Raw genomic sequence first — 23,076 nt, forward strand, 5'->3', positions numbered from 1 at the left:
GCGGCAGGGGGCACAGCTGGCGCCTCTCCCGCTGGCTGAGTGGCAGGTCCCGGGCGGGGCCCCGCCCAGCTGGTGGAGTGTGGGGGCTCATGCACGTGGCCCGCCTGCTCCGCCAGCCCTCTGCCCCGCTCCAGCCCCTCTGCTCCCCTCCAGCCGCCTGGTCCTGACTTCCCTTGCTCCGTACATTCGAGGTGTAGAGCAATTCTGTGACGCCCTGTGGGTCAGGAACCGAGGGCCCAACAGGACAACTTCCCTCTGCGCCATAGTGTCACAGCCCAGGTGGGGAGACATGCATGGCTGGGGGGTCACAGGCAGGCAGAGGAGCAGAGTAAGGGCGCTGGGCCCGGTACAGACGGTCACCAGGGAACAGACGCGGGGAAAGCAAGGACCTCGCCCCCAGGTGGCCCTCCCGCCCCTGGCACGTCTCTAGCCAGGTGGTCGGACCCCTGACCTTCCACACCCCTGTCACGCAGTTTAACGCCCTGCCGGTTCCTCCTAAAGATAGCATGGAGGGCTCGGTGCTGTTTCAGCTCCAGGCCCAGGAAAGCAAAACCTTTTAGACAGATGACCCTGTGGCAGCCTCAGGACCAGCCAGCCGCACTGACTAATGACCCCCTGGCTTGGCCCTGACCAGCTAGTCGGGGAGACCCCGGCCCTGAGCGAGCAGCCGGGGGCTGGTGAGCATTCCATGGGCCTACCTTACGATTCCCACCTGAGAGCAAGAGCGAGAAAGAAAAATGTCCTCCATTCAAAGGACCCAGCGCCCTCCCCCAGGGAGCAGCGGGCAGCGGCAGCTCATCCCAGGCTCACCCCCAGCCCTGTCTCCCAGGCCCCTCTCCTCTGACTTCCCAGTGAGGCCGGGGCCCAGCCTGGGCTGTCCTGTGGCTTCTTCTGTGCTGAGCCCTTCCTTGTTACACTGTCCTGAGTGTGTTTTCGCTGCGGACAAAACATCCTTGTCTGCTTTGCTGCTCTGTCTCTTTCTCTTTTTTTTTTTTTTAATATATTTTATTGATTTTTTACAGAGAGGAAGGGAGAGAGATAGAGAGTTAGAAACATCGATGAGAGAGAAACATCGATCAGCTGCCTCCCGCACACCTCCCACTGGGGATGTGCCCACAACCCAGGTACATGCCCTTTACCGGAATCGAACCCGGGACCCCTCAGTCCGCAGGCTGACGCTCTATCAACTGAGCCAAACCGGTTTCGGCTTTCTTTCTCTTCTTAAAAATATATTTTTATTGATTTCAGAGAGGAAGGGAGAGGGAGAGAGAGGCGGAAACACCATGGACCAGCTGCCTCCTGCACGCCTCCTATGGGGTATGGAGCCCGCAACCCAGGCATGTGCCCCGACTGGGAGTGAAACTGCAACCTCCTGGTTCATAGGTCGATGCTCAACCACTGAGCCACACCGGCCGGGCGGGACTTGTTTTTTGCTTTGTGCGCAGGTGGGGTTGGGGTTAAGGCACCCAGTGATGGAGGCTGCAGATGCTGGTGACATCGCTCCCACAGTGTCAGCAAACCCACAAACTGATGGTTCAGACCGAGGTCAAGCTGGGGTCACAGACTGAGCTGTGGAGAGGCCGGGCCCAGCGCCTCTAGTGGTTGCCACTGAACCCCCAGACCTAGTCCTCTCCTCGGAGCCCAGGCTGTCCTGGTGGGGGGCAGACTCCTGGCTTTAGGCAGCCGGGTGCAGGCGGTCTCCGCTTCCGGGCAGCGGGGTCCATGCCCAGGGACAACAGCCAGGACCCTACCCGCCAGGCTGGTGAGACGGCACAGCCTAAGGCGGCAGGTTCAGCCCAGCTTCCCGGGGGTCACAGGGACGACAGAGAGCCTGAGGGTCCGCGGGCTGCATGGGGAGCACCTCTGGCTGTGTTCGGGTTATTGTCACTCTCAGGCCCTCAGAAAGGCAGCTAAGGGTCATCCGAGGTGTGGCCTGCACCCCCTCTGACCCATGATCTGAGGCAGGATCCCTGGAGCATGGCCGAGGTCCCCTCCCCCTGCAAGTGGACAGGTGGCGCATGTGTGGGACACTGTGAGCAGGTGTGGTCCCTGCCTGTCAGCATGCTGCCCTGTGACAGGGTGGCCCAGTCTGTGACAATCTGAGTTCAGCTGAGGGTCAGATATTGAGGAGGCTGTCGGCTGTGGGTTCCGCGTGTCCTTGCTGAACGGCCAGACCTCAGGGACAACAGTCCGAGGCTGGACAGCTCAGCCCCTGCGGGGAGGCCAGCCACTCACTCAGCGGGATGCAGGCCCTGCCACTGCCCTGCCTCCAGCACTAGCCTCTGACCACTTACCTCTGGTGCCTCCCCTGCGGCAGTGAACAGCCCTGCTCACCCCAGGGCCTTTGCACAGCCCTCCCCTCTGCCTGTTCACCCCAGGGCCTTTGCACAGCCCTCCCCTCTGCCTGCTCACCCCAGGGCCTTTGCACAGCCCTCCCCTCTGCCTGCTCACCCCAGGGCCTTTGCACAGCCCTCCCCTCTGCCTGCTCACCCCAGGGCCTTTGCACAGCCCTCTCCTCTGCCTGCTCACCCCAGGGCCTTTGCACAGCCCTCTCTGCCAGGTCCCTAGGGGCTGAGCTTGTACCCACCTCTCTTCCTGGGAGGCTCCTTGGGGGCCCCTCCCCTCAGCACAGCTCACATAGCACACGCCCTGGTCCCCCTCCTCACAGATTCTGAAATTCTCGGTCTCTCCGTCAGTTTGCCTTTTCCCTGCTGCTCTCTAAGCTCCACGAGGGCGGTCTGGGCCTTCTTGCCGCTTCCCCAACCTCGTCTTCCTGGGTGGGTGGGCTTGGGGAGCGGCCCAAACTGCCCTGCGCCCCAGCTCCTCTGCAGCCCGTTCTGCTCTTCCTTGGCTGTTTAACAAGTGGGGCGTGCCCTTGGGGGTGTCCTGCAGCTCCAGGATGGGGTCTTTTTGGGGGCGTCCTGCAGTGTTGGGTGGGGGCATCCTTGGGGTTGACCTGCAGCGCTCAAGACACCCAGGGAAACGCAGCAAGCCCTTCCTGGGGACACTGGCCCTGAGCCCCTGACCCCGCAGACAGCGCCCGCCAGCCACCGGCTCCTCCCACCATCCCGGTGGGTCCTCTCCAGGTGCGTGGGCCAATCTAACAGGTTAAAACAAGACTCCTCGCCAGGCCGGAGGCCTCCATCCCCACTAGGGGGCGTGCAGGAGGCAGCCGATCCATGATTCTCATCATTGATGTTTCTTTCTATCTCTCCCCTTTCCTCTCTGAAATCAATGAAAACATATACAACACCCCCCAAAAAACAAAACACGAGAGCCTCATGTGGGTCCCCCCCAGGCTAAAACGTGTCCAATTTGGGCTTCAGTCTCAGAAATGCGATGGAGGCTGATCAGGCCAGAATTCGGATGGAGTTAGAATTGAGGTCTTGTAGGGCCCTGGCCCCGCCCTGACTTGGGATGGGGGGCTGCCGGGGGCGACTGGTAACAGCTCCTCTGGGGGACCCCACTCCTCGCCCTCTTCTCTGCCCCACACAACCCCTGCGCTGCAGTTTGCCAGGCGGCCACCAGGGGGCGCCGCAGGACTGCGCGAGGCCGCCGGGCCCTCCCCTGAGTGGGCGGCGCCGGCCCGGGGTGGGGGTCTCCGCCCGCGGGGCCGGGGCGGTTGGGAGGCCGGGCGGCCGGGCGGCCGGGCGGCCCGTGTGCTGCGTACGGAGATGGCGACCCCTTTCCGGGCGCCTCCAGGAGGCCGAGCGGCCGGTGCTCGCGACCAGACCCTGCGCGCGGGCCGCGGGCGGGGGAGGCGTCAGGAGGTCCCGGGAGCCTCGCGTGCCTGCAGCGCGGGACCCCCACCCCCCACACCCACACCCCAGGCCGCAGGAAGGGGCGGAGCATCGAAGGGGGCCGCTGGGGCTCCTTGGGGGAGTTGGGGACCGGGATGCCGTTGGGACTGGGGCGGGGCGGAGGGTCTGGGGGCGGGGCGCGCGGGTTGAGGGCGGAGGGACCGTCCCTGGGGACCGGGCGGGGCGCAGGGGGCGGGGCGCGGTGGTCACCTCCCAGGCTCCGCCTTCGGGGGAGAAGTTTTCGGTTTCCCCGAAGTCACGTGCACGGGGCGAGGCGGCCTGTTGTTGCTAGAAGCTGGGGGGGTTAGAGGGGGGTCCCCCGGGATGGGGCTCAGGGCCCGGAGGTGGCCCTGCGGCTGGGAGAGCGAGACCCGGACGCGGGGGGATGCGCTCGCTCTGCACCTGGACCCGCGGAGAGAGGGGGCGGCGGCAGGAGCACTGGCCGTGGGACCCCAGCAGCGTCGGGGTGCAGCTCAGAAGCGCCGCCACAGGGCGCCCCAGACGGTTCTCAGGTCCGAGCCCGGGGGGGGGCTGCGCCCCAACGTCCACAGGGAGGCGCTTTCCGGGAACTGGGCTGCTCCTTGGCCCGGTTCTGCTCCGGGAAGTGATAGAGCCGCCCAATTCATTTGCAAAACAAACACATTGATTCCAAGTCCGGGGGTGCCCCTCCCAAGTGAGGACAAGGCACCCGGAGGCCAGCACCGGGCACCGCCAGGCCGCCCGCCGAGAGCCCAGGCCTCGGCTCAGTGCCCGACGACCAAGAACAAGAGCTGCATCGTGGGACCTGCAGGGCTCCCAGCCCCCGGCCCCTCCCCGGGCTAGTCCTGGCCCCCCACCTGCTGAGACGGGCTTTGGGTGCGGGTGGGCTGGCCTTCTCAGTCACCCCTAGTGTGACTCAACTCTGCCTTGGGCTTTGGACACGGCCACAGGCAGCCCAGCCCACCCACCTGGACCGAGTGTCTGCTAATAAGTTTCTGACCCAGACCCGCCGGGAAGTGGGAATTGGGGTGGCGGTGGGGGGGTTCCTAGGCCGGGCCAGCTGGAGAGGAGGAGCCAGGACACTCCCAGGCCAAACCTCCCAGCCCCCTTCCAGACTGTCCTTTAAAAAACACACAAAACACTTTTATTGATTCCAGAGAGGAGGGGAGAGGGAGAGGGAGAGAGAAACATCAATGAGGAGAGAGAATCATGGATCCGCTGCTCCTGCACGCCCCCCTCCTGTGGATCCAACCCACAACCCTGGCCTGTGCCCTGATGGGGAATTGAACCCTGACCTCCTGGTTCATAGGTCCACCCTCAACCACTGAGCAGCACCAGCCGGGCCAGACTGTCCTTCTGAGGACTTCTTTCTGGTGGTGACGTGCCCAGGAGATGGGGACGGTGTAATTGCCACCTGTCTGCCCTGGGAAGGCCACTGTCCCCTGACCCAGCGCTGAGTCCTGAGCGGCAGGCGACCCTGGGGCTGCAGGGGGTGAGCTCAGACCTCCCGCTCCTCAAAGAGCCTCCCCTGTAGGATCAGCACGGGCCTTGCACCCCCAAAAGCCCCCACCCCCACCCCAGCCGGTGTTCTCTTCCCCAAGGAGACCCCATGCTGACTGGCCACCAGGCTGTCCCCCCCCAACCTCCCCACCCTCAGGAGCCTCACCCACCAGGAGGGTCGGCCTCCCCACAGCAGCCTGTGGGTGTCCTCCGGGCTCGCGGGTGGGGGGGCAGCTTTTCACCCCCTGACGTGGACAAGAACAGCGCTCAGCACACACTCCCTGCTGGTTCCTGCCCCACAGAGCCCAGCAGCCGCACAGTCACACTCCAGGTCAGTGGTTCTCAACCTTCTGGCCCTTTAAATACCGTTCCTCATATTGTGAACCAACCATAAAATTATTTTCGTTGCTACTTCATAACTGTAATGTTGCTGCTGTTATGAATCGTCATGTAAATATCTGATATGCAGGATGGTCTCAGGCGACCCCTGTGAAAGGGTCGTTTGACCACCAAAGGGGTCGCGACCCACAGGTTGAGAACCGCTGCTCCAGGTGGAAGCAGCTGGGAGCTGGGAGAGCGGCCGCTCACACGCCCCCTGAGCATCAGGCCTTCCCCACGCCCGTGTCCGGGGCGTCACCACCCACAGCTTGAGCTCCGGTGGCTGACGGTGGTCCCTTACCCGCTCTGCGGGGCTCCTTGAGGGAGGTGCGGAGGGGAGGGTGGAAGGGAGACGCGTGGATTTGGGAGTGAGAGCGAGAGCTGCCTGCGGTGCTCACAGCAGACACGGCGCGCCTTCCATCAAAGGCTCCCCAAGAGGCGAAACCGGTTTGGCTCAGTGGATGGAGCATCGGCCTGCGGACTGACGGGTCCCAGGTTCGATTCCGGTCAAGGGCATGTACCTGGGTTGCGGGCACATCCCCAGTGGGAGGTGTGCAGGAGGCAGCTGATCGATGTTTCTCTTTCATCGATGTTTCTAACTCTCTATCTCTCTCCCTTCCTCTCTGTAAAAACTCAATAAAATATATTAAAAAAAAAAAAAAGGCTCCCCAAGAGGCGCAGAGGGCCCAGCCCCTCCACTGCCGGCTGCTCCCCGAAACCCAAATGCTGTTTGGAAAAGGGCGTCACCCCACATGCATCGCAGCGTCACTCACAACAGCCAAGACCAGAGGCACCGGGCGCCAGCAGCGGAGGGAGGACGCAGTGGCCTGGCCAAGACAGGCTGAGGACTCACCACGAAGAGGCGTGGGGTCTGCCATTGGGACGTGGGAGCACCCAGAGGGGACTGTGCCGTGTGAAACGCTCAGACAGAGAAAGACAAACGCCAGAGGGTCCCACTCACCTGTGGGATCCAAAGGACGAACTGAACACAACAAGCAGACCTGGGTGACAGAGAACGTTCTGACAGTGGGGGGGGGGGTGTGAATGTCCCCCCACATCCCGTGTGGTTCAGGGTTCGGGATCTGGAGGAGGGGCCGCACACAAATGAAAGAGACGAGACAAGAAATAATAATGTGGAAATATTGGGGGCCAGGCCGGCAAGCCCAATGCAAGAGAAAGGACGTCCACTGGTGCCCAGGCCTCGCCAGCCTTTTATTCAACGTTGGATACACATCTAGCTGTTAGGCAGGCAATTCCGGGAGCAGACAGACTATCTTAAAGGCCAGTAAATATTAGAGGGATTTACTCTGAGACTATTTGGTCAGGAAATAGCTTGAGCCCCCATTGTCTGGACTAGACAATTGGTGCATAACTCTGGCCCTTGCCATGGGTTCACAGTTCACCAGCGTCCCGGGAGCCTTGTTTGCACCTCTCTGCCAGTGAAGACAATGGGTGGCCTCCTGCATCTCCCCCCGTTTGTTTTCCTTAGTAATTCTTGAAAGGTGACTGCCGCCTGAAGGGCTCGAGTCCTTTTAAGACTCTTCATTCTGCATCTGCAGACTAGAAATAAGCATATGAGAACAAAAATGAGACAAGCAACAGTGGTTATGCTGAGAGGCAAATGGCATGTCCTTTTTATTTATTTTTTATTATTTTTTTAAACAGTTTTTTATTTTTAGAGAGAGGAAGGGAGTGGGAGAGAATGAAACATCAATGCGAGAACAAAAACGGGATCGAGCCCGCAACCCAGACATGGCCCTGCCTGGTATCGGCAACCTTTGGGTGTACAGGGCAACACCCAATCCAGCCACACCGGCCAGCGGGCAAAGCCCACCTGTAAGCAAATCTATAATTTAAACAGAAAGCCTACACTATTCCGCGGGGGGTAGATAGTTTGCGAGCAGCCATGAGAAACCCAGACACTGGGTGGCGTCTCAGTGTCGGCCGACAGGCCAGGCGAGGACTTGCCTCGAGCAGCTTTGCCGTTCTCCATCTTCCTCCCTCGGGGGGGCCGTGAGGTCTGCGACTGCCAGGATGAGTGTCATCCCCGCGGACAGCAAGGCCCCGACACACTGTGAGCACACGTCATGAGGGCAGTACCAATATTTGGGAGGCTTTAAAGAAGATACTTGAATTTTTGCCCCCGTCAAGGAGAAAGGTTTTGCCGTCTGGTTTACATTGACGACCTTGTTGGCTCATCATCTGAGAAACAAACTTTCCCTGGATTAGGAAACCTCATCGTGAGACTTGAGATAAACTGGTTTGGAAAGTTTCCTCGGTTTCTCCTGGCTTCCAAGTCCCCGGCCTCGTCGTGAGGTCAGGCCCATTGGAGGCAGATGAACTGGCCTTGGATACGGGATCTGGTGGTGCCGTCCGATTTCGATCCTCGCTGTGCAGTCATCTAGGCACTGCTTAACCTGGTCTGTGTCGGTGAGATTTTTGTTTTTCCGGAACAGCGTCCTGGCTTCAAGGCGGACGGATGTACGGCTTTTCTCTCCCGGTGTCTTCCACCCGCCCTGACGCTGTATCGCAAGCCTGAAGATTCGGCGGTGCCGGCCAGGCACTTCTTGTGTTGTGGCTGTGGACATCCTGGGAGCCGCGCCGGTCGGGCCTCCCCGACCCTGGGAAGCGCCGGGCGCCCTGCGCACAGCGAGGAGGCAGCCCGGGAGCCCACGGGGCGCGGAGCAGGCCTCGGCAGGCCCTGTGGCCGGGCGGCACCACAGCGGACCTCCGGCAGAGCCCACCCAGGACTGCGGGCGTCCGAGCCCCTGGAATCGCACACTCTCATGTCCTTTTTATTTTATTTTTTATTTTTTAAAATATATTTTATTGATTTTTTACAGAGAGGAAGGGAGAGGGATAGAGAGTTAGAAACATCGATCAGCTGCCTCCTGCACACCCCCTACTGGGGATGTGCCCGCAACCCAGGTACATGGCCTTGACCAGCATCGAATCTGGGACTCTTCAGTCCCCAGGCCGATGCTCTAACCAGTGAGCCAAACCGCCAGGGCTCTCATGTCCTTTTTAAATTGCTGCCAGGTATCCAAGGAGTCAGTCTGTAGTGGCTTCCTGCAAAGGGGGCTGGGGCGGGGGGGCGGGGCTGAAGCGGGGGAGGGGGCTCAAAGGCAGGAACTGGCATGACAAGTGGTCCCGGGATGCCAGGCCCGCTCAGGGGGTGCAGCTGAGGACACGGTCCCCCTCCGGACGCCGTCAGATGGACACCAGGGTCATCAGCGTGAGCACCTGGTGAGCTCGTCTAGCCACTGGCTGTGCACCTGGCACTCATGTACCATGTCCGTCAGCCGCCAATGACGAATTAGAAACTGTCCACATCAAAGAGTCCTCCCTGACCGGGAGCCGAGTCTCAAGGAAATGGGACTAAAATTCTTAAGTTCAAGTTCAGGGCGAGACAGGAAACGGGGGGGGGGGGGGGGGTAGCATGATTCACCCGGGGACCTGCCCAGACGGGCCGGCCTGGGCGGTTTGCTGGTTCCCAGCAATCAGGAGGGACCCAGGGCTCCTGGGGGGCGGGCCATGTTCCCAGCACCAGGTCTGAGCAAATAGTGGGTCCACATCCCTGCCCTGGGGGCTGGACTTTCCATCGTTTCACAACCACATTCCCTGTGGCTCAGACCACGTTCCACTTGCTGAGTCCAGAAAACTCGGCCTCGATCCGGCCCCGCCAGACAGCTCCCCCTGACAGAGAGGCCTAGAGCCCTTTACCCTCAGCTCCCTGTCCCCGGGGGCTGGCGCCATGTGGGGGCTCAGCCCACCTGGTGCCCAGGTGACTGAGTACATTCATGATTCTTTACCACGTTGGCCTCGAGCTGCCTCCTTCAGCACCCTAACCATCACCAGGTCCCCACGCGCTGCCATAACTGGGGTCTCTTCTCAGACCCTCAGGCAAAGGCCCGGGCTCCCCAGGACCAAGGCGGGGCTTGGGGGCACAGGGGAAGGGGAGGCAGAACAAGCTGCGCTGGTCCCTTCAGAGGACACAGCTCAGGCTGGTGCCCCCTAACTCCCGGGGGGCCGGGGGGCCCGACTGCCCTGGGCCCGGGCCCAGGCTGATGGCTGCGGCGAGGAAGACGCCTGCCCAGTGGATGGGCAGAGTTTGGCAGCAGGGAGGTGTGTGTGCCCCCCCTTCCCCAACTCTCCAGGGCCTTGATGGTCACTGTCATCCTCTCCCTCCCAGACCAGAGAGACCAGAGGGGATAGAGACGAAAGGAACAGTGGCTATGATGAGGGTTCGAGCCAGTGACAGGCAAATCCAGCAGGATGTACAGAAGAGATTGATGTTAGAGAGTAGATGGAAAGTTGTGCTGATGAGGGTGGGCATAAGAGTAGGTCCAGGGTTCGTAAATAGAGAGTGACACTAGAGGATTTCCCATTCCAGATAGTAGAATTGATGACTCCCTCTTCATTCCATGTCCGTTTCACCTGAAAATATGAAAAACCTGAGCAAAATTGGAGGGTCCCTTGCCAGGTAAGAGCCTGTGAGGAATGATGGGTCATCCGGTCCTGGATGGTGTCGTCGAATCTTCTTCGGGGATGGTGGGAGGCACTCTGTGAGCCTGAGAGAGGTAGGTATTGCAGCAAAAGTGGGAGAAAACGTTAGAATGCGCTGTTATCCAAGGGAAAAGAGAAAGGGATGGAACAGTGGAAGCCAGGGACCTGGATATGAGGCTGGAGAAAAGGCGGGGGAGGGAGGGAGCAGGTCGCACAGCCTGTTCCCAGGCCTCTAGTGGCTTGGATTCTAAAGTTGCCGAATTTTTCCTAATCCTTTGGGAAGGGTGGAGGAGGATGGGGCGAGAAGGTGCTGGGGTCAGAGCAGTTTTCAGTTCAGAGGAGGAGACAGTCGTGGAGGAGATAAGGCGTTCACAGCGAAGACTGAGCTAGGCGACTGTGGTCTGGAACAACTGGGCCCCATAAGAGGACGCATGGCAGTGGAGGATCGGCGTCTCTGTAAAGGGAGGGGGCCAGGAGTGGGAGGAGCAAGGAGGCTGGAGGGCTCTGAGTGAGCCACAGAGTGGCCGCTAGGATGGTGAGGATGTCTCGTCCTAACAGGGGCACGGGGCATGAAGGCATAGCTAAGAACGAGTGGGTTATAGGGCTATCATCAAGGTAGCAGGGAAGGGGTCCGGTGGCCAGTGGGCAGGTGGGTTTGCCCTCAATACCCATGACCGAGATCTTGGAAGGATAAAGGGGGCCCGAAGAGGAGGGCAGGACAGAGAAGGTAGCCCCCGTGTCGACCAGGAAGGTGACCCACTACCTTCATTGTGACCCTAGGCTCGGTGAGGGTGATTGGAGTCGTCGAGGCTGGGCTTCTTCCGTCAGCCAGTCCCAGCATGGCCAGCGGCGGGTCATGACCCGGATGGGCGGCCCCTCCACGCTGGGGCGCAGAGGGCCCGCCACCTTTCCAGGGGCAGTCACTTTTCCTGTGGCAGCTTTGACCTCATGCCGGGCAGGGCTTGGTTGGAGCCCGGGGGCCGGGGGCACTGCTTTGCCCAGTGGCCTTCATTTCCGATTTGAAGCATTCTCCAGGCGGTGTGCGTTCCTTTCGTTGCACCCCCACTGCTCACAGCCCCCTTGGGGCCATGGTGGCTGCCGTTGACCACAGGGCCACAACCAAGGCGTGTCTGCAGGTCTACCTGCTGTCGAAGGTGGGCCTCCCAATCTGACTGTGCCTGCTCCTCCCGGGCATTAACCTTAAAGGCTGTGTTCACTAAATCTCGGACTGGGGTCTGAGGGCTAAATGGAAGAGGCTGTTTTGGAGCTGACGTTCTCGCGATTTGGGCTCTCAGGGATAGGGGAGAAGGAAGCTTCTGGTTAAGAGGGTCTGAAGAGAGCCCAGCTGCAACCTCTTGCAAAGGGAACTGGCCGGCCACCTGTGAATTAAAGTGCTGGCAGTCATGGGGGCAGAGATTCGGGGGAGCGCACAGAGGAAGGCGGGCGGTTAGACCTTACAGAGGGCACTGCGTGGGGTACAGGTTACTACGGCAGGCCTGTAAGGGGAGGGGAGAGAGCGGGAGAGGTGGCCTGGGTGGGCGTGGGAGAGGTACCAGAATTCTTTGATGAATGCAGTGGGGTTGGCGGAGAAAGACACCAGCTGCAGTTCAATTGAGTTTAAAAGCCGCAACCTCCCAGGGGCGGGGCAGAGGGAGGAGGGACAGAAGGAAGGTGGAGCCTGCGGACTCGCGTGTGCCGACTGGGGAAGCAGGCGGGGGTGGGGGAGGAGGAGTCGCCTGGTGGCTTGAGCTTCCAGCGGCAGCAGCCTGGCGGTCGGGTGGGCGGATGGACAAGGACGAGGGTGCAGTGCGCGCCTCAGGGCGTGGGGCGCGGGGTTGTGGTCCGGGGGTTTGAGTTTCCAGCTGCCGCAGGGTGGGCGGAAGAGGAGAGGCGGGGTCAGTGGGAGGCAGGGTCAGTAGGTACAGAGGCTTGGCTGGCGGAGGGTCAAGCAGGGAGGAAGGAGAGGGGAGAGTGTGGACGGACAGGGGCATAAGCCAGCGGGAGAACGGGAGGCTTTGTCGGGGGGAGTTCGGGGTGGTCTCCGGTGGAGGGGGGTGGGAGGCGTGGGGATGACAGTGGTGCCGTTGCGGCCACACACACACACAGCACATGAACCCAACCCCCCCACACACACCACACACACCAAGGGTGGTGCGGTGACAGCCCGGGGGGAGGAGGGAGGACAGGGCAAGGAGAGAAGGCAGAAGGAGCTTTCAGGGGAGGGACAGGGACGCAGACCTGGTGGAGAGAGAGAGTAAGAGAGAGACTTGGGCACATTTCCCAGTTCGCTGGCAGAAATTCCTGAGATCGGTGCGGACGGCAAAGTCAAAGTCCCGTTTTCATACTGAGGCCATGCTATGTTAAGCATTTAGGACACAAGTTCAGGGCAGGCCCAGCATTTAGCCAGATTGGGTGACCCGGCACCCTAGAGGTGTGCTCAGATCAACTTTGGAATTTGGATGTCCCATGCTCAATGTCCATGGCCTGTAGCGGGGCGAAAGGCTGGCATCCCAGCGGTCTAACCCCTCTACGGACGGACGGAGGGACCAGGGCGGGGTACAGACGTCTCTGCTACCTCTCCGAGGTCCAGAGGAACCTTCCTGGAAGGGTCCGGATAGGCAATCTCTGACGCAGCCGCGTTTTACAGACAGAGATGCCGGCGGGCAGGCGGCCACCTGGGACCGGCACGGGGGCAGGGCGGGACTCACCGCTGATGCTGCCAAACTGGGAAAAGTTGCCAAACTGAAGAGATGAGGTCCTGATAGGTCCTGGGCCACGAGGAGGGAGAGGCGGGCACCCCGAGCCACGGAGGGACGGCCAAATGGAGTGCTCGTGCCACCCGGGTTTCAAGGCACCAAATGTTAGGTTAGGTGGCTCAGGAGGCGGCGTAAGAAATAAAGAGTCGAGTGAATCAGAAAAAGAAAGAAAAGGAAAAGGTTTATTGCGTCCCCGGGAGACCCACGGACCCCAAAGACAGGGCCCGTGGATTCACACCAACAGGGAGGGGGCGCTTTTCTTATTCTGCGGTTGGGTGAGGGGTTGGTGCGGGGCGGGGACATGAGCTGAGGTATTCAGCTGGGGAGTTCCCGCTGCAGGGGGGCAGCAGGGCATTCAGGAAGGAGTCAGTGTCTGTGTGGGGGTCCTGTGGATTCAGGGAGAAGCCGGTATCTGTGTCTGGCACGCTGATCTGTTAGAAATGCCAGGGAGGGTCCATTATCTCGTCACACGTCTGCATGTGTCCGATCCTGGGCTCTCTCCGACCTAACATAAGGGTCCTGCATCCAGGTCAAGCCCTGGTCTGGGTCCCGGTGCCGTGGGGACAACATCCACGGGAAGCCTGGTGGGGAGCCCGAGGCTCTCTGTGCCGTCTCATATTTCTTCCCACATCTCCGTTCGCTTCAGACACAATGCCAGGCGCCTGGGAAGACAGACACAGGGTGGACGGTGGCTGAGAGTACGGGCTCCGCGGCCACCCCTGCTCTGCTGCTTTTCAGCTGTGTCTTCTATTATTTTTTAATATTTTTATGATTTCAGGGAGGAAGGGGGGAGAGAGAGAGAAGGGAAGGGAAGGGAAGGGAAGGGAAGGGATGGGAAGGGAAGCCAAGAGAAGAGGAGAGAGAGACATCAATGATGAGAGAATTACTGATCGGCTGCCTCCTGCATTCCCCGCCCCCCCCAAACCGAGGCTTGTGCCCCGACTGGGAACTGAGCTGTGATCTCCTGGTTCACAGGCCGACGCTCAGCCACGGAGCCACGCCGGCCGGCGCCCATTTCCTCTTCTGAAATGCAGAGAGTGCCCGCACTGCCCAGGTTGCGGGGAGGGTTAAGGACTGGTCCATGTCCAGCACGGAGCACAGTGCCTGGCACGGACTTGGTGACGGGAGGGGCCGCCTCCATCCCTCTAATGAAGACCCGACTTAGAAGCAGCAGGGGGACCCCACGAGGGCAGCCCCCAGCCGGCCAGGGGTCACCTGGGGGGTCACGGGGAGGTCACGGGGACTGCAAAACGGAGCGGAGAAGTGTGTCCTGGAACAGAAGGGAAGGACGCCGAGAGGAAGAAACACTCGGAGAACCAAAGCAGCTGGACTTGCGGGAATGGAAGCCGAAGAGTGGTGCCCGCGGGGCAGAGGGGCGCGGTGACCGCGCTCGGACGGCTGCGGCTGCGGGGGAGGCAGGAGCATCCAGGAAGACTTTCCAAACCCACCCCAGCCAGGCCATGCCCACTCCTGCCCGTCCCTCAGCAGCTCCCATCAGAGGACCAGGTGACGTCCAAAGCACTGGAAACCAATTCCGGAAGGTATCACGCAGCCCAGTGGCGGCTGGGGTGTAAGATGGAGGCGCAGAGGGGCGCGGGTGGGCAGGGTCTCTCTGGAGGCCTCAGCCCCTGCCCGCCCACACACCTGCAGGAGGAGGAACCGAAAAAGAAGAAAACAAGCACAGGAAACGGTGGAGCCACCGCAGAGAAGAGAGAAGAGGGGCCGATGCCTGGGTCCTGGGAGCCACCCGCCACCAGCCAAAGGGGGCAGAGCTGGGGGGAAGGCGGTGCAGCCACCGGGCCCCGCAGGTTCTGTGTGAGCCGGCCTGGGGGTGAGGGGGGGGCACAAGAGGGCACGAGAAGGAAGCCAAATAGCCGTGGAGCCCTGGCCGGTGTGGCTCAGTGGATGGAGCGTCGGCCTGCGGACTGAAGGGTCCCAGGTTCGATTCCGGTCAAAGGCATGTACCTTCCTTGTGGGCACATCCCCAGTAGGAGGTGTGCAGGAGGCAGCTGATCTATGTTTCTCTCTCATCCATGTTCCTAACTCTCTATCCCTCTCCCTTCCTCTCTGTAAAAAAAATCAATAAAATATTTTTTAAAAATATCTGTTTTTATTGATGTCAAAGAAGAAGGAGAGTATTGATGTTCTTTGTGAACAGAGACGCTGAGGCCAGCCTGGCGGGCAGGATGAAGTTAGAGAAGCAGAGGGCTATTGCTAGTCAGGCAGGTAGCAAAGGCCCCCAAAGCCCTCATGGCTCTTATTCGGGGAGCACAGCAAATAACAATGGGGTACAGCAAGTGACAACGATTAACAAGCATGCTTATGAGATCATCAGAGCTAAGTTATACATTTAACTGTTAATTTCCTATATTATACAAAGACTCTTTCCACCTGCAGCAGTGCACCCTCCCTTGAACTTTCCATGCCCTTATGGACTATTTATCACATCAAGGAAAGTTCTGCCTCTGAACAATAAGTCTTGTTTGCAAGACTTTGTTCTGACGCAGCCCGCTTGCAGGCTCCCGTCTTTTCCTGGCAGAAGGTCCTCTTCTAGTTAACTTCTCATTCCACACGTCCAGCTACAGAGAGGGAGGGAGAGAAACGCCAGTGCCAGAGCATCACTGGTTCCGGGCCTCCCGGAGATGGAACCGGGAAACGGGCCTGAGCCGCCGCCTGGGATGGACCTGCTCCAGGGTCCAGTTCAACCTCAGCCGCTGAGGCTCAGGGGCTGGACCCATACCCCTCCCTCTGAGCTGCTCACGGGCCGCCCCCTTCCTCGACCCTCCCCCCAGGGCTCCTGCTTCTCTCCCCCCAGGTGAAGGCGGACACTCCCTTCTGGTTCTCAGGGCCCAGCCCATGCTCTGCAGACAGACCTCGGCGGTGCGCTGGGAGGGATGGGAACCCCCAAGCCACACTCCACACCCCCTGGGCCTTGTCCACTGCAGAAACCTCCAGCCAGACCCGCAGGCCCTGCCAGGCGGTGGGTGCGCCTGTGCTGCTGCACCCCAGGGACGGCTCTAAGAGGCACCGGCCCCCACAGAGCTGCACCAATGGATTTCCTGTTACCCAGTTAAGTATTTTCCTTCTGATGGTAATTTATAAAAACAGGGTATGAACTCCCCATTCTCGGGAGCATTATCTCAATTACTTGAGGTTCTGCTTCCCGGCATCATAGGTCCCCAGTTTGTCGCAAATACACTCACTAAATTGTTTACAGGTCTGAATGTTTCTTCCTTAACATCCCCTTCAGGGGGTGAGACACACCCCGGGCCCATCACACCCTAATGGGGACCTGGGGTAGCTGACAGGCCTGGCTGGAGTGAATGGGGCAGGAGGGCACCCCCCCTCCCCCAGGCCACACCACCCCAGGCCTGGGCCTATCTCAGCTGGACTATTGTGCAACCTGACACTCCCTTAGCAGGGACACCCAACAGCAATGCAGCCAAAATCAACTTTGGGGAAAACGAAACTACCAGAAAAAGGAAGCATCACTGAGGCTCCGTTATCCTGGGATCGGCATCAGCACGCCATCTGCTCTGCTCCGACACCATGAACCCCAACTTCCAGCCCTTTGTGCCTGGTGCCCGCGCCGGAGTGACCCCATCCAATGAGGTGCTGAAGGAGGAACACGAGGTGTCCTTGCTGGGAGGTCCCCAGAGCTCGATGGCAACAAGGACGACGGTGGTCAACATCCAGACTGATACTGTGGTGCCCGACCACATCGTCTGGTCCCTGTTCAACACCCTCTTCTTCAACACCTGCTGCCTGGGCTTTGTGGCCTTTGCCTTCTCCGTGAAGGTGGGTGCGGAGGACGGGAGTGGGGGGATACATGGAAGGCGTGTGCGCCCCCACAGTGTGCTGCCCAGATGACCCTGGGGATTGAGGCGCCCACGTGTGTGTGTGTGTGTGTGTGTGTGTGTGTGTGTGTGTGCAGGTCACGGTGAGGCTGCCTGGGAATAGCAGGGTCAGCCTTTGTCCCCGGGACTCCAAGGAATATCCTGTTGATCAGCCAGAAATTACTCTCCTCTGACTGGCCATGTGGCTTCAGGGCTCTGGTAGAGAACAAAAGTTCTCAGAAAACCCTGGCCCCTGGAGGGGGAGAGGCCAGCAAATGGCCAGGGCAGGGGGAGAGGAGCCCTGAGGCCCTGGAGAGGCTGAGAGGCTGTGAGGGAGGCCCCCCTGGCCTGTCCTGCTCAGGCTCCAGGGAACAGGGAGGGGGTCGCTGACCTGGCTGAGGGCAGGTGGAGGCTGGTCTGGGCAGGGAGCTGCCAGGGCCGGGCCTGAGTCACAGCTCCCGGCTGTCCCCAGGGCCCGTCCACACCCCTCACCATCCCTTCTCCCCCAGTCTAGGGACCGGAAGATGGTGGGAGACGTGATTGGGGCCCAGAGCTATGCGTCCACCGCCAAGTGCCTGAACATCTGGGCCGTGGTCTTGGGCCTCCTTGTCATAGTTGCGGTCATCATTACCATGGTCGTGATTATCACCTCTGGAGTGGTACGTGTCTAGAGGGATTCCTATCACCTGCCCCAAGACTGAGGCCCTCCCCCCTTTCCCGGCTGCTATACGCACATGTGTGTACAATGGAGTTCAATAAAGCACATGTATGTGTTACCTTAAAAATCCATTGAAACCTGTAAAGAATTTTTGTGAGTTTATTGGAGCCAAACTGGCGACATAGGCCGGGAAGCAGAACCTCAACAAATTGAGGTAATGCTCCGGAGAATGGCGGGGTTACATTTGTATTTATACATTGTGATTAAAGGAGGGATGTAGGTGGGTTCCATGAAATTCATTGGCGATAGACTAAGGAGGAAGGATAAAGCAAAGCAGGGAAACCCCTGGGATTGGATAAAAAGTAAGATGATGGACATGCTTAGGTGGGTGTAGGATCAATTAACAAGATAATGAAGGAATTGGTGGTCTCTGTCCTGGCGCCCAGCACATTAGACTGTGCCCCAGGGGCTGTGGAAGAAGGGAAGGTACAAGTTACCCAGACATTTCTAGGGTATGTTACCATAGATGCAAAAAGACAGACAGGCTCAGTTAAGGTAAAGGCTGGCCTTGTCAGTGAAGATCCTGGCCAAGGACATAACTGCCCACCATCACTGCTTTAAAGTTTAATTTCAGACCATCCTTTGTAGCTACTTTAGGTCTCTGAGGTTGCAAGACTGCCATGCAGGCCTCCCATGAGCTTGTCGGGTCAGCATGTGGTCCCTTTCGCCCACATATGTGACAACGCCGTGTTGTCACCTGGGGAGGGTCCTGTGAGAGCCCTGCCTGCCCCTGGGACTGAGCCCACCACCACCTGCCCCCTGCCCGCTGCCCAGAGGTCAGGAGGGGCCTGGATCCGAAGCCAGGAACAGCCAGGCCATCCTCCCTGCGGGAGCACATCTGCCCTCGACCCAACCCAGGACCTGCCCCTGCACGGGCATGGTCAGGAGTGTCCCCTCCAGCCGCCCCGCCTCCCCAGTCTTTCTGCAGACTCTTCCCAGAGTCTCCATGGCAAACGCAGTTACGCCTCAACTACTCAGCCGGCCTCTGCCCCTCCCTCCTCCTGGCCCCGCCCCACCTCCTGCCCCGCCCCCACCTCCCGGCCCCGCCCCCACCTCCCGGCCCCGCCCCTCCCACCCAGAAGCCGCGTCCTTCCCCGGTCCAAGCCCCGCCCACAACCGTGACGCCCTGGAGGCGGTGCTTCACCGCTCCCTGCCCCTGCCACTCAACCCTAGGTCCGCACGAGGCCACGCCCACCGCCCTCCTGCTCCGCCCACCGCCACTCAGTCCCCGCGTTCTCCCACCTGCCTGCGGGTCAGCCCTTCCGCCCGCACCCCGCCTGTCCACCTGGTGCGCTGCGCCCACCGCCCCCACCACGCTGCCCGCACAGCTCTGCCGGCCACACCCCCCGCCCCCAACCAGCGCCCCCTCTTTAGAGCCCTTTGCCCACACCCCTAGGGGACCGAGCACAGAGGACGTTGTCCCAGGGTCCCTCGGACCTGCCCGGCCCCGCACCGGAAGCCCTCCTCCTGCAGATGGCACCGGGCTTCCGAGGTCGTCCTTCCGCTCACCCTCCGCCCAGGACACCTCCCCAGGGGCTCCCCCGTCTCCAGCGACTCCTCTGCCTCCCCAGGAGCCCAGGGCTCTCATCCAAATCCGCACCCGCACCCGCACCCGCACCCGCACCCACAGGAGCTCCTGGCTCCGGAGGTCCCGCCGCGGAAGGGAGTGTGAGGACCGTGCTGGGGGCGAGTCCTCGGCAGCACCTGCCTGCGGCGACCGTGCCCTCGGACTGAGCCCCGCGCTCGCCGGGCTGCGTTTCTGAATCTCTGACCTCCTGGTGCGCAGGCGCCGCTCTGCTCCGGCTGCGCTTCTGTTGGAGGAGCGGTACCGGCTGGGCCCCTCGGACCTGCCCCCGGACCCAGAGCCCATCACCGCTCAGGAGCCCATGGCACCTCCCCCTGCCCTCTCCACCTCGGCCCGCAGGGGGAGACGCATGCACTAAGGGTCTCCTTTAGGGTCCATTGGCGAGATTTTACTGACCCTCCAAACACCTGGTCCAAAGCACCGCAGCTGATTTTAAAAATATGTTTTTACTGATGTCAGAGAGGAAGGAGAGGGAGGGAGAGAAACACCAGTGACGAGAGAGCATCACTGGTTTGGTGCCTTCCACGCCCAGCCTCCCGGAGATGGAACCGGGAGCCGGGCCTGAACCTCCACCTGGAATGGACCTGCTCCAGGGTCCAGTCAACCTCAGCCGCTGAGACTCACGGGCTGGGCCCGCACCCCTCCCTCTGAGCTGCTCACGGGCCGCCCCCCCACCCCCAGGGGCTCCTGCTTCTCTCCCCCCAGGTGAAGGCGGACACTCCCTTCTGGTTCTCAGGGCCCAGCCCATGCTCTGCAGACCGACCTCGGCGCTGTGCTGGGAGGGGTGGGAACCCCAAGCCACACTCCGCACCCCCTGTGCCTTGTCCACTGCAGAAACCTCCAGCCCGACCCGAAGGCCCTGCCAGGGCGGTGGGTGCGCCTGTGCTGCTGCACCCCAGGACTGCTCTCAGAGGCACAGCCCAGAAGGCACCCGACCCCCACGGAGCTGCACCAATGGATTTCTTGTTACCCACTTAAGTATTTTCCTTCTGATGGTAATTTATAAAAAGGTATGAACTCCTCATTCTATGGAGCATTATCTCAATTCCTTGAGGTTCTACTTCCAGGCATCATAAGTCCCTAGTTTGGCTCAAATAACTCACTAATTTCTTTTCAGGTCTGATTGTTTCTACCTAAACATCCCCTTCAGGGGGTGAGACACACCCCGGGCCCATCACACCCTAATAAGGACCTGGGGTAGCTGACAGGCCTCACTGGAGTGACCTGGACAGGAAGCCGCCTACCCCCTAGCCCCCCAAGCCTTGGCCTCACTCTGCTGGACTATTGTGCAACTGACACTCCCTTCCCAGGGACGCTCTCCAGAAACACAGGCAAACTCAACTTTGGGGGAAATGAAACTACCAGAAAAACGAAGCACCACTGAGGCTCCATTATCCTGGGATCGGCATCCTCACGCCATCTACTCCGCTCCGACACCATGAACCCCAACTTCCAGCCCTTCGTGCCTGGCGCCAACGCCGGAGTGACCCCATCCAATGATGTGCTCAAGGAAGAATACGAGGTGTCTGTGCTGGGGGGTCCCCAGAGCTCGATGGCAGCGAGGACGACGGTGGTCAACATCCAGACTGACACCGTGGTGCCCGACCACATCGTCTGGTCCCTGTTCAACACCCTCTTCTTCAACACCTGCTGCCTGGGCTTCGTGGCCTTCGCCTTCTCCGTGAAGGTGGGTGCGGAGGACGGGAGTGGGGGGATTACATGGAAGGCGTGTGGGCCCCCACAGTGTGCTGCCCAGATGACCCTGGGGATTGAGGAGCCCACGTGTGTGTGTGTGTGTGTGTGTGTGTGAGTGTGTGTGTATGTATGTATGTGTGTGAGTGTGTGTGTCTCTGTGTGTGTGTGAGTGCGTGTATGTATGTGTGTGAGTGTGTGTGTCTCTGTGTTTGTGTGTGAGTGTGAGTGTGTGTATGTATGTGTGTGTCTCTGTGTGTGTGTGAGTGTGTGTGTATGTGTGTGAGTGTGTGTGTTTCTCTGTTTGTGTGTGTGTGTGTGTGTGAGTGTGTGTGTGTGTGTCTGTGAGTGTGAGTGTGTGTGTGTGTGTGTGTGTGCAGGTCACGGTGAGGCTGCCTGGGGTCGGCAGGGTCAGCCTTTGTCCCCGGAATTCCAAGGAATATCCTGTTGATTAACCAGAAATTACTCTCCTCTGAATGGCCATGTGGCTTCAGGGCTCTGGCTAGAGAACAAAAGTTCTCAGGAAACCCTGAGCCCTGGAAGGGGGAGAGGCCAGCAAATGGCCAGGGCAGGGGGAGAGGAGCCCTGAGGCCTTGGAGAGGCTGAGAGGCTGTGAGGGAGGCCCCCCTGGCCTGTCCTGCTCAGGCTCCAGGGCACAGGGACGGGGTCGCTGACCTGGCTGAGGGCAGGTGGAGGCTGGTGTGGGCAGGGAGCAGGGAGCAGCCAGAGCCCGGCCTGACTCACAGCTCCCGCTGTCCCCAGGGCCCGTCCACACCCCTCACCATCCCTTCTCCCCCAGTCTAGGGACCGGAAGATGGTGGGAGACGTGATTGGGGCCCAGAGCTATGCATCCACTGCCAAGTGCCTGAACATCTGGGCCGTGGTCTTGGGCCTCCTTGTCATAATTGCGGTCATCATCACGGTCGTGATTATCACCTCTGGAGTGCTTCGTGGCTACAGGGATTCCTATCACCTGCCCCAAGACTGAGGCCCTCCCCCCTTTCCCAGCTGCTATACGCACATGTGTGTACAATGGAGTTCAATAAAGCACATGTATGTGTTACCTTAAAAATCCATTGAAACCTGTAAAGAATTTTTGTGAGTTTATTGGAGCCAAACTGGCGACATAGGCCGGGAAGGAGAACCTCAACAAATTGAGGTAATGCTCCGGAGAATGGCGGGGTTACACTTGTATTTATACATTGAGATCAAAGGAGGGATGTAGGTGGGTTCCATGAAATTCATTGGCGATAGACTAAGGAGGAAGGATAAAGCAAAGCAGGGAAACCCCTGGGATTGGATAAAAAGTAAGATGATGGACATGCTTAGGTGGGTGTAGGATCAATTAACAAGATAATGAAGGAGTTGGTGGTCTCTGTCCTGGCGCCCAGCACATTAGACTGTGCCCCAGGGGCTGTGGAAGAAGGGAAGGTACAAGTTACCCAGACATTTCTAGGGTATGTTACCATAGATGCAAAAAGACAGACAGGCTCAGTTAAGGTAAAGGCTGGCCTTGTCAGTGAAGATCCTGGCCAAGGACATAACTGCCCACCATCACTGCTTTAAAGTTTAATTTCAGACCATCCTTTGTAGCTACTTTAGGTCTCTGAGGTTGCAAGACTGCCATGCAGGCCTCCCATGAGCTTGTCGGGTCAGCATGTGGTCCCTTTCGCCCACATATGTGACAACGCCGTGTTGTCACCTGGGGAGGGTCCTGTGAGAGCCCTGCCTGCCCCTGGGACTGAGCCCACCACCACCTGCCCCCTGCCCGCTGCCCAGAGGTCAGGAGGGGCCTGGATCCGAAGCCAGGAACAGCCAGGCCATCCTCCCTGCGGGAGCACATCTGCCCTCGCCCCAACCCAGGACCTGCCCCTGCACGGGCATGGTCAGGAGTGTCCCCTCCAGCCGCCCCGCCTCCCAGTCTTTCTGCAGACTCTTCCCAGAGTCTCCCTGGCAAACGCAGTTACGCCTCAACTACTCAGCCGGCCTCCCCCCCTCCCACCTCCTGGCCCCGCCCCACCTCCCGGCCCCGCCCCTCCCACCCTCAAGCCGCGCTCCTCCCACGTACAAGCCCCCCGCCTCCGCCCCTCCCACTCCCTAGCCCCGCCTCCACCTCCTGCCCCTCCCCCACCTCCCGGCCCCGCCCCTCCCACGTCCGAGCCCCGCCCACAGGCAAGACCGCCCTAGAGGCGGTGCTTCACCCCTCCCTGCCCCTCCCACGAGGTCTCCGTCCTTATGAGGCCACGCCCACCGCCCTCCTGCTCCGCCCACCGCACCCACCACGTTGCCGGCACAGCTCTGCCGGCCACACCCCCCGCCCCCACCC

General features: G+C 60.3%; 3 protein-coding genes across 3 annotated transcripts; 2 read left to right on the forward strand and 1 right to left on the reverse strand.

The window, feature by feature from the left end:
• Positions 1–7,264: 7,264 nt before the first annotated feature.
• Positions 7,265–8,563, reverse strand: LOC118648934 (LYR motif-containing protein 1-like). Its single transcript, XM_036295536.1, has one exon. It carries the CDS (start codon positions 8,243–8,245, stop codon positions 7,883–7,885), a length of 363 nt encoding a protein of 120 aa, XP_036151429.1. The 5' UTR covers positions 8,246–8,563; the 3' UTR covers positions 7,265–7,882.
• Positions 8,564–16,359: 7,796 nt separating this feature from the next.
• LOC118648984 (interferon-induced transmembrane protein 3-like) lies at positions 16,360–17,554 on the forward strand. Its single transcript, XM_036295647.1, has 2 exons — positions 16,360–16,717; positions 17,265–17,554. The coding sequence occupies exons 1-2, from the start codon at positions 16,469–16,471 to the stop codon at positions 17,424–17,426; spliced, it is 411 nt and encodes a 136-aa protein (XP_036151540.1). The 5' UTR covers positions 16,360–16,468; the 3' UTR covers positions 17,427–17,554.
• A 2,772-nt stretch (positions 17,555–20,326) lies between these two features.
• On the forward strand, positions 20,327–21,832 carry LOC118648983 (interferon-induced transmembrane protein 3-like). Its single transcript, XM_036295646.1, has 2 exons — positions 20,327–20,745; positions 21,550–21,832. Exons 1-2 carry the CDS (start codon positions 20,497–20,499, stop codon positions 21,736–21,738), a joined length of 438 nt encoding a protein of 145 aa, XP_036151539.1. The 5' UTR covers positions 20,327–20,496; the 3' UTR covers positions 21,739–21,832.
• The last annotated feature ends 1,244 nt before the right edge of the window (positions 21,833–23,076 follow it).

The sequence above is a fragment of the Myotis myotis genome, unplaced genomic scaffold (genome assembly GCF_014108235.1).
Source record: "Myotis myotis isolate mMyoMyo1 unplaced genomic scaffold, mMyoMyo1.p scaffold_m19_p_27, whole genome shotgun sequence".
Lineage (NCBI taxonomy): Eukaryota > Metazoa > Chordata > Mammalia > Chiroptera > Vespertilionidae > Myotis > Myotis myotis.

What these genes read in the sequence shown, in the direction of transcription:
- LOC118648934 (XM_036295536.1), bottom strand. Translation starts at nt 8,245, where the DNA reads ATGTCCACAGCCACAACACAAGAAGTGCCTGGCCGGCACCGCCGAATC.
- LOC118648984 (XM_036295647.1), top strand. Translation starts at nt 16,469, where the DNA reads ATGAACCCCAACTTCCAGCCCTTTGTGCCTGGTGCCCGCGCCGGAGTG. An exon ending in CCTTTGCCTTCTCCGTGAAG is followed by an intron (nt 16,718 to 17,264) that starts GTGGGTGCGGAG and finishes CTTCTCCCCCAG; the next exon opens with TCTAGGGACCGGAAGATGGT.
- LOC118648983 (XM_036295646.1), top strand. Translation starts at nt 20,497, where the DNA reads ATGAACCCCAACTTCCAGCCCTTCGTGCCTGGCGCCAACGCCGGAGTG. An exon ending in CCTTCGCCTTCTCCGTGAAG is followed by an intron (nt 20,746 to 21,549) that starts GTGGGTGCGGAG and finishes CTTCTCCCCCAG; the next exon opens with TCTAGGGACCGGAAGATGGT.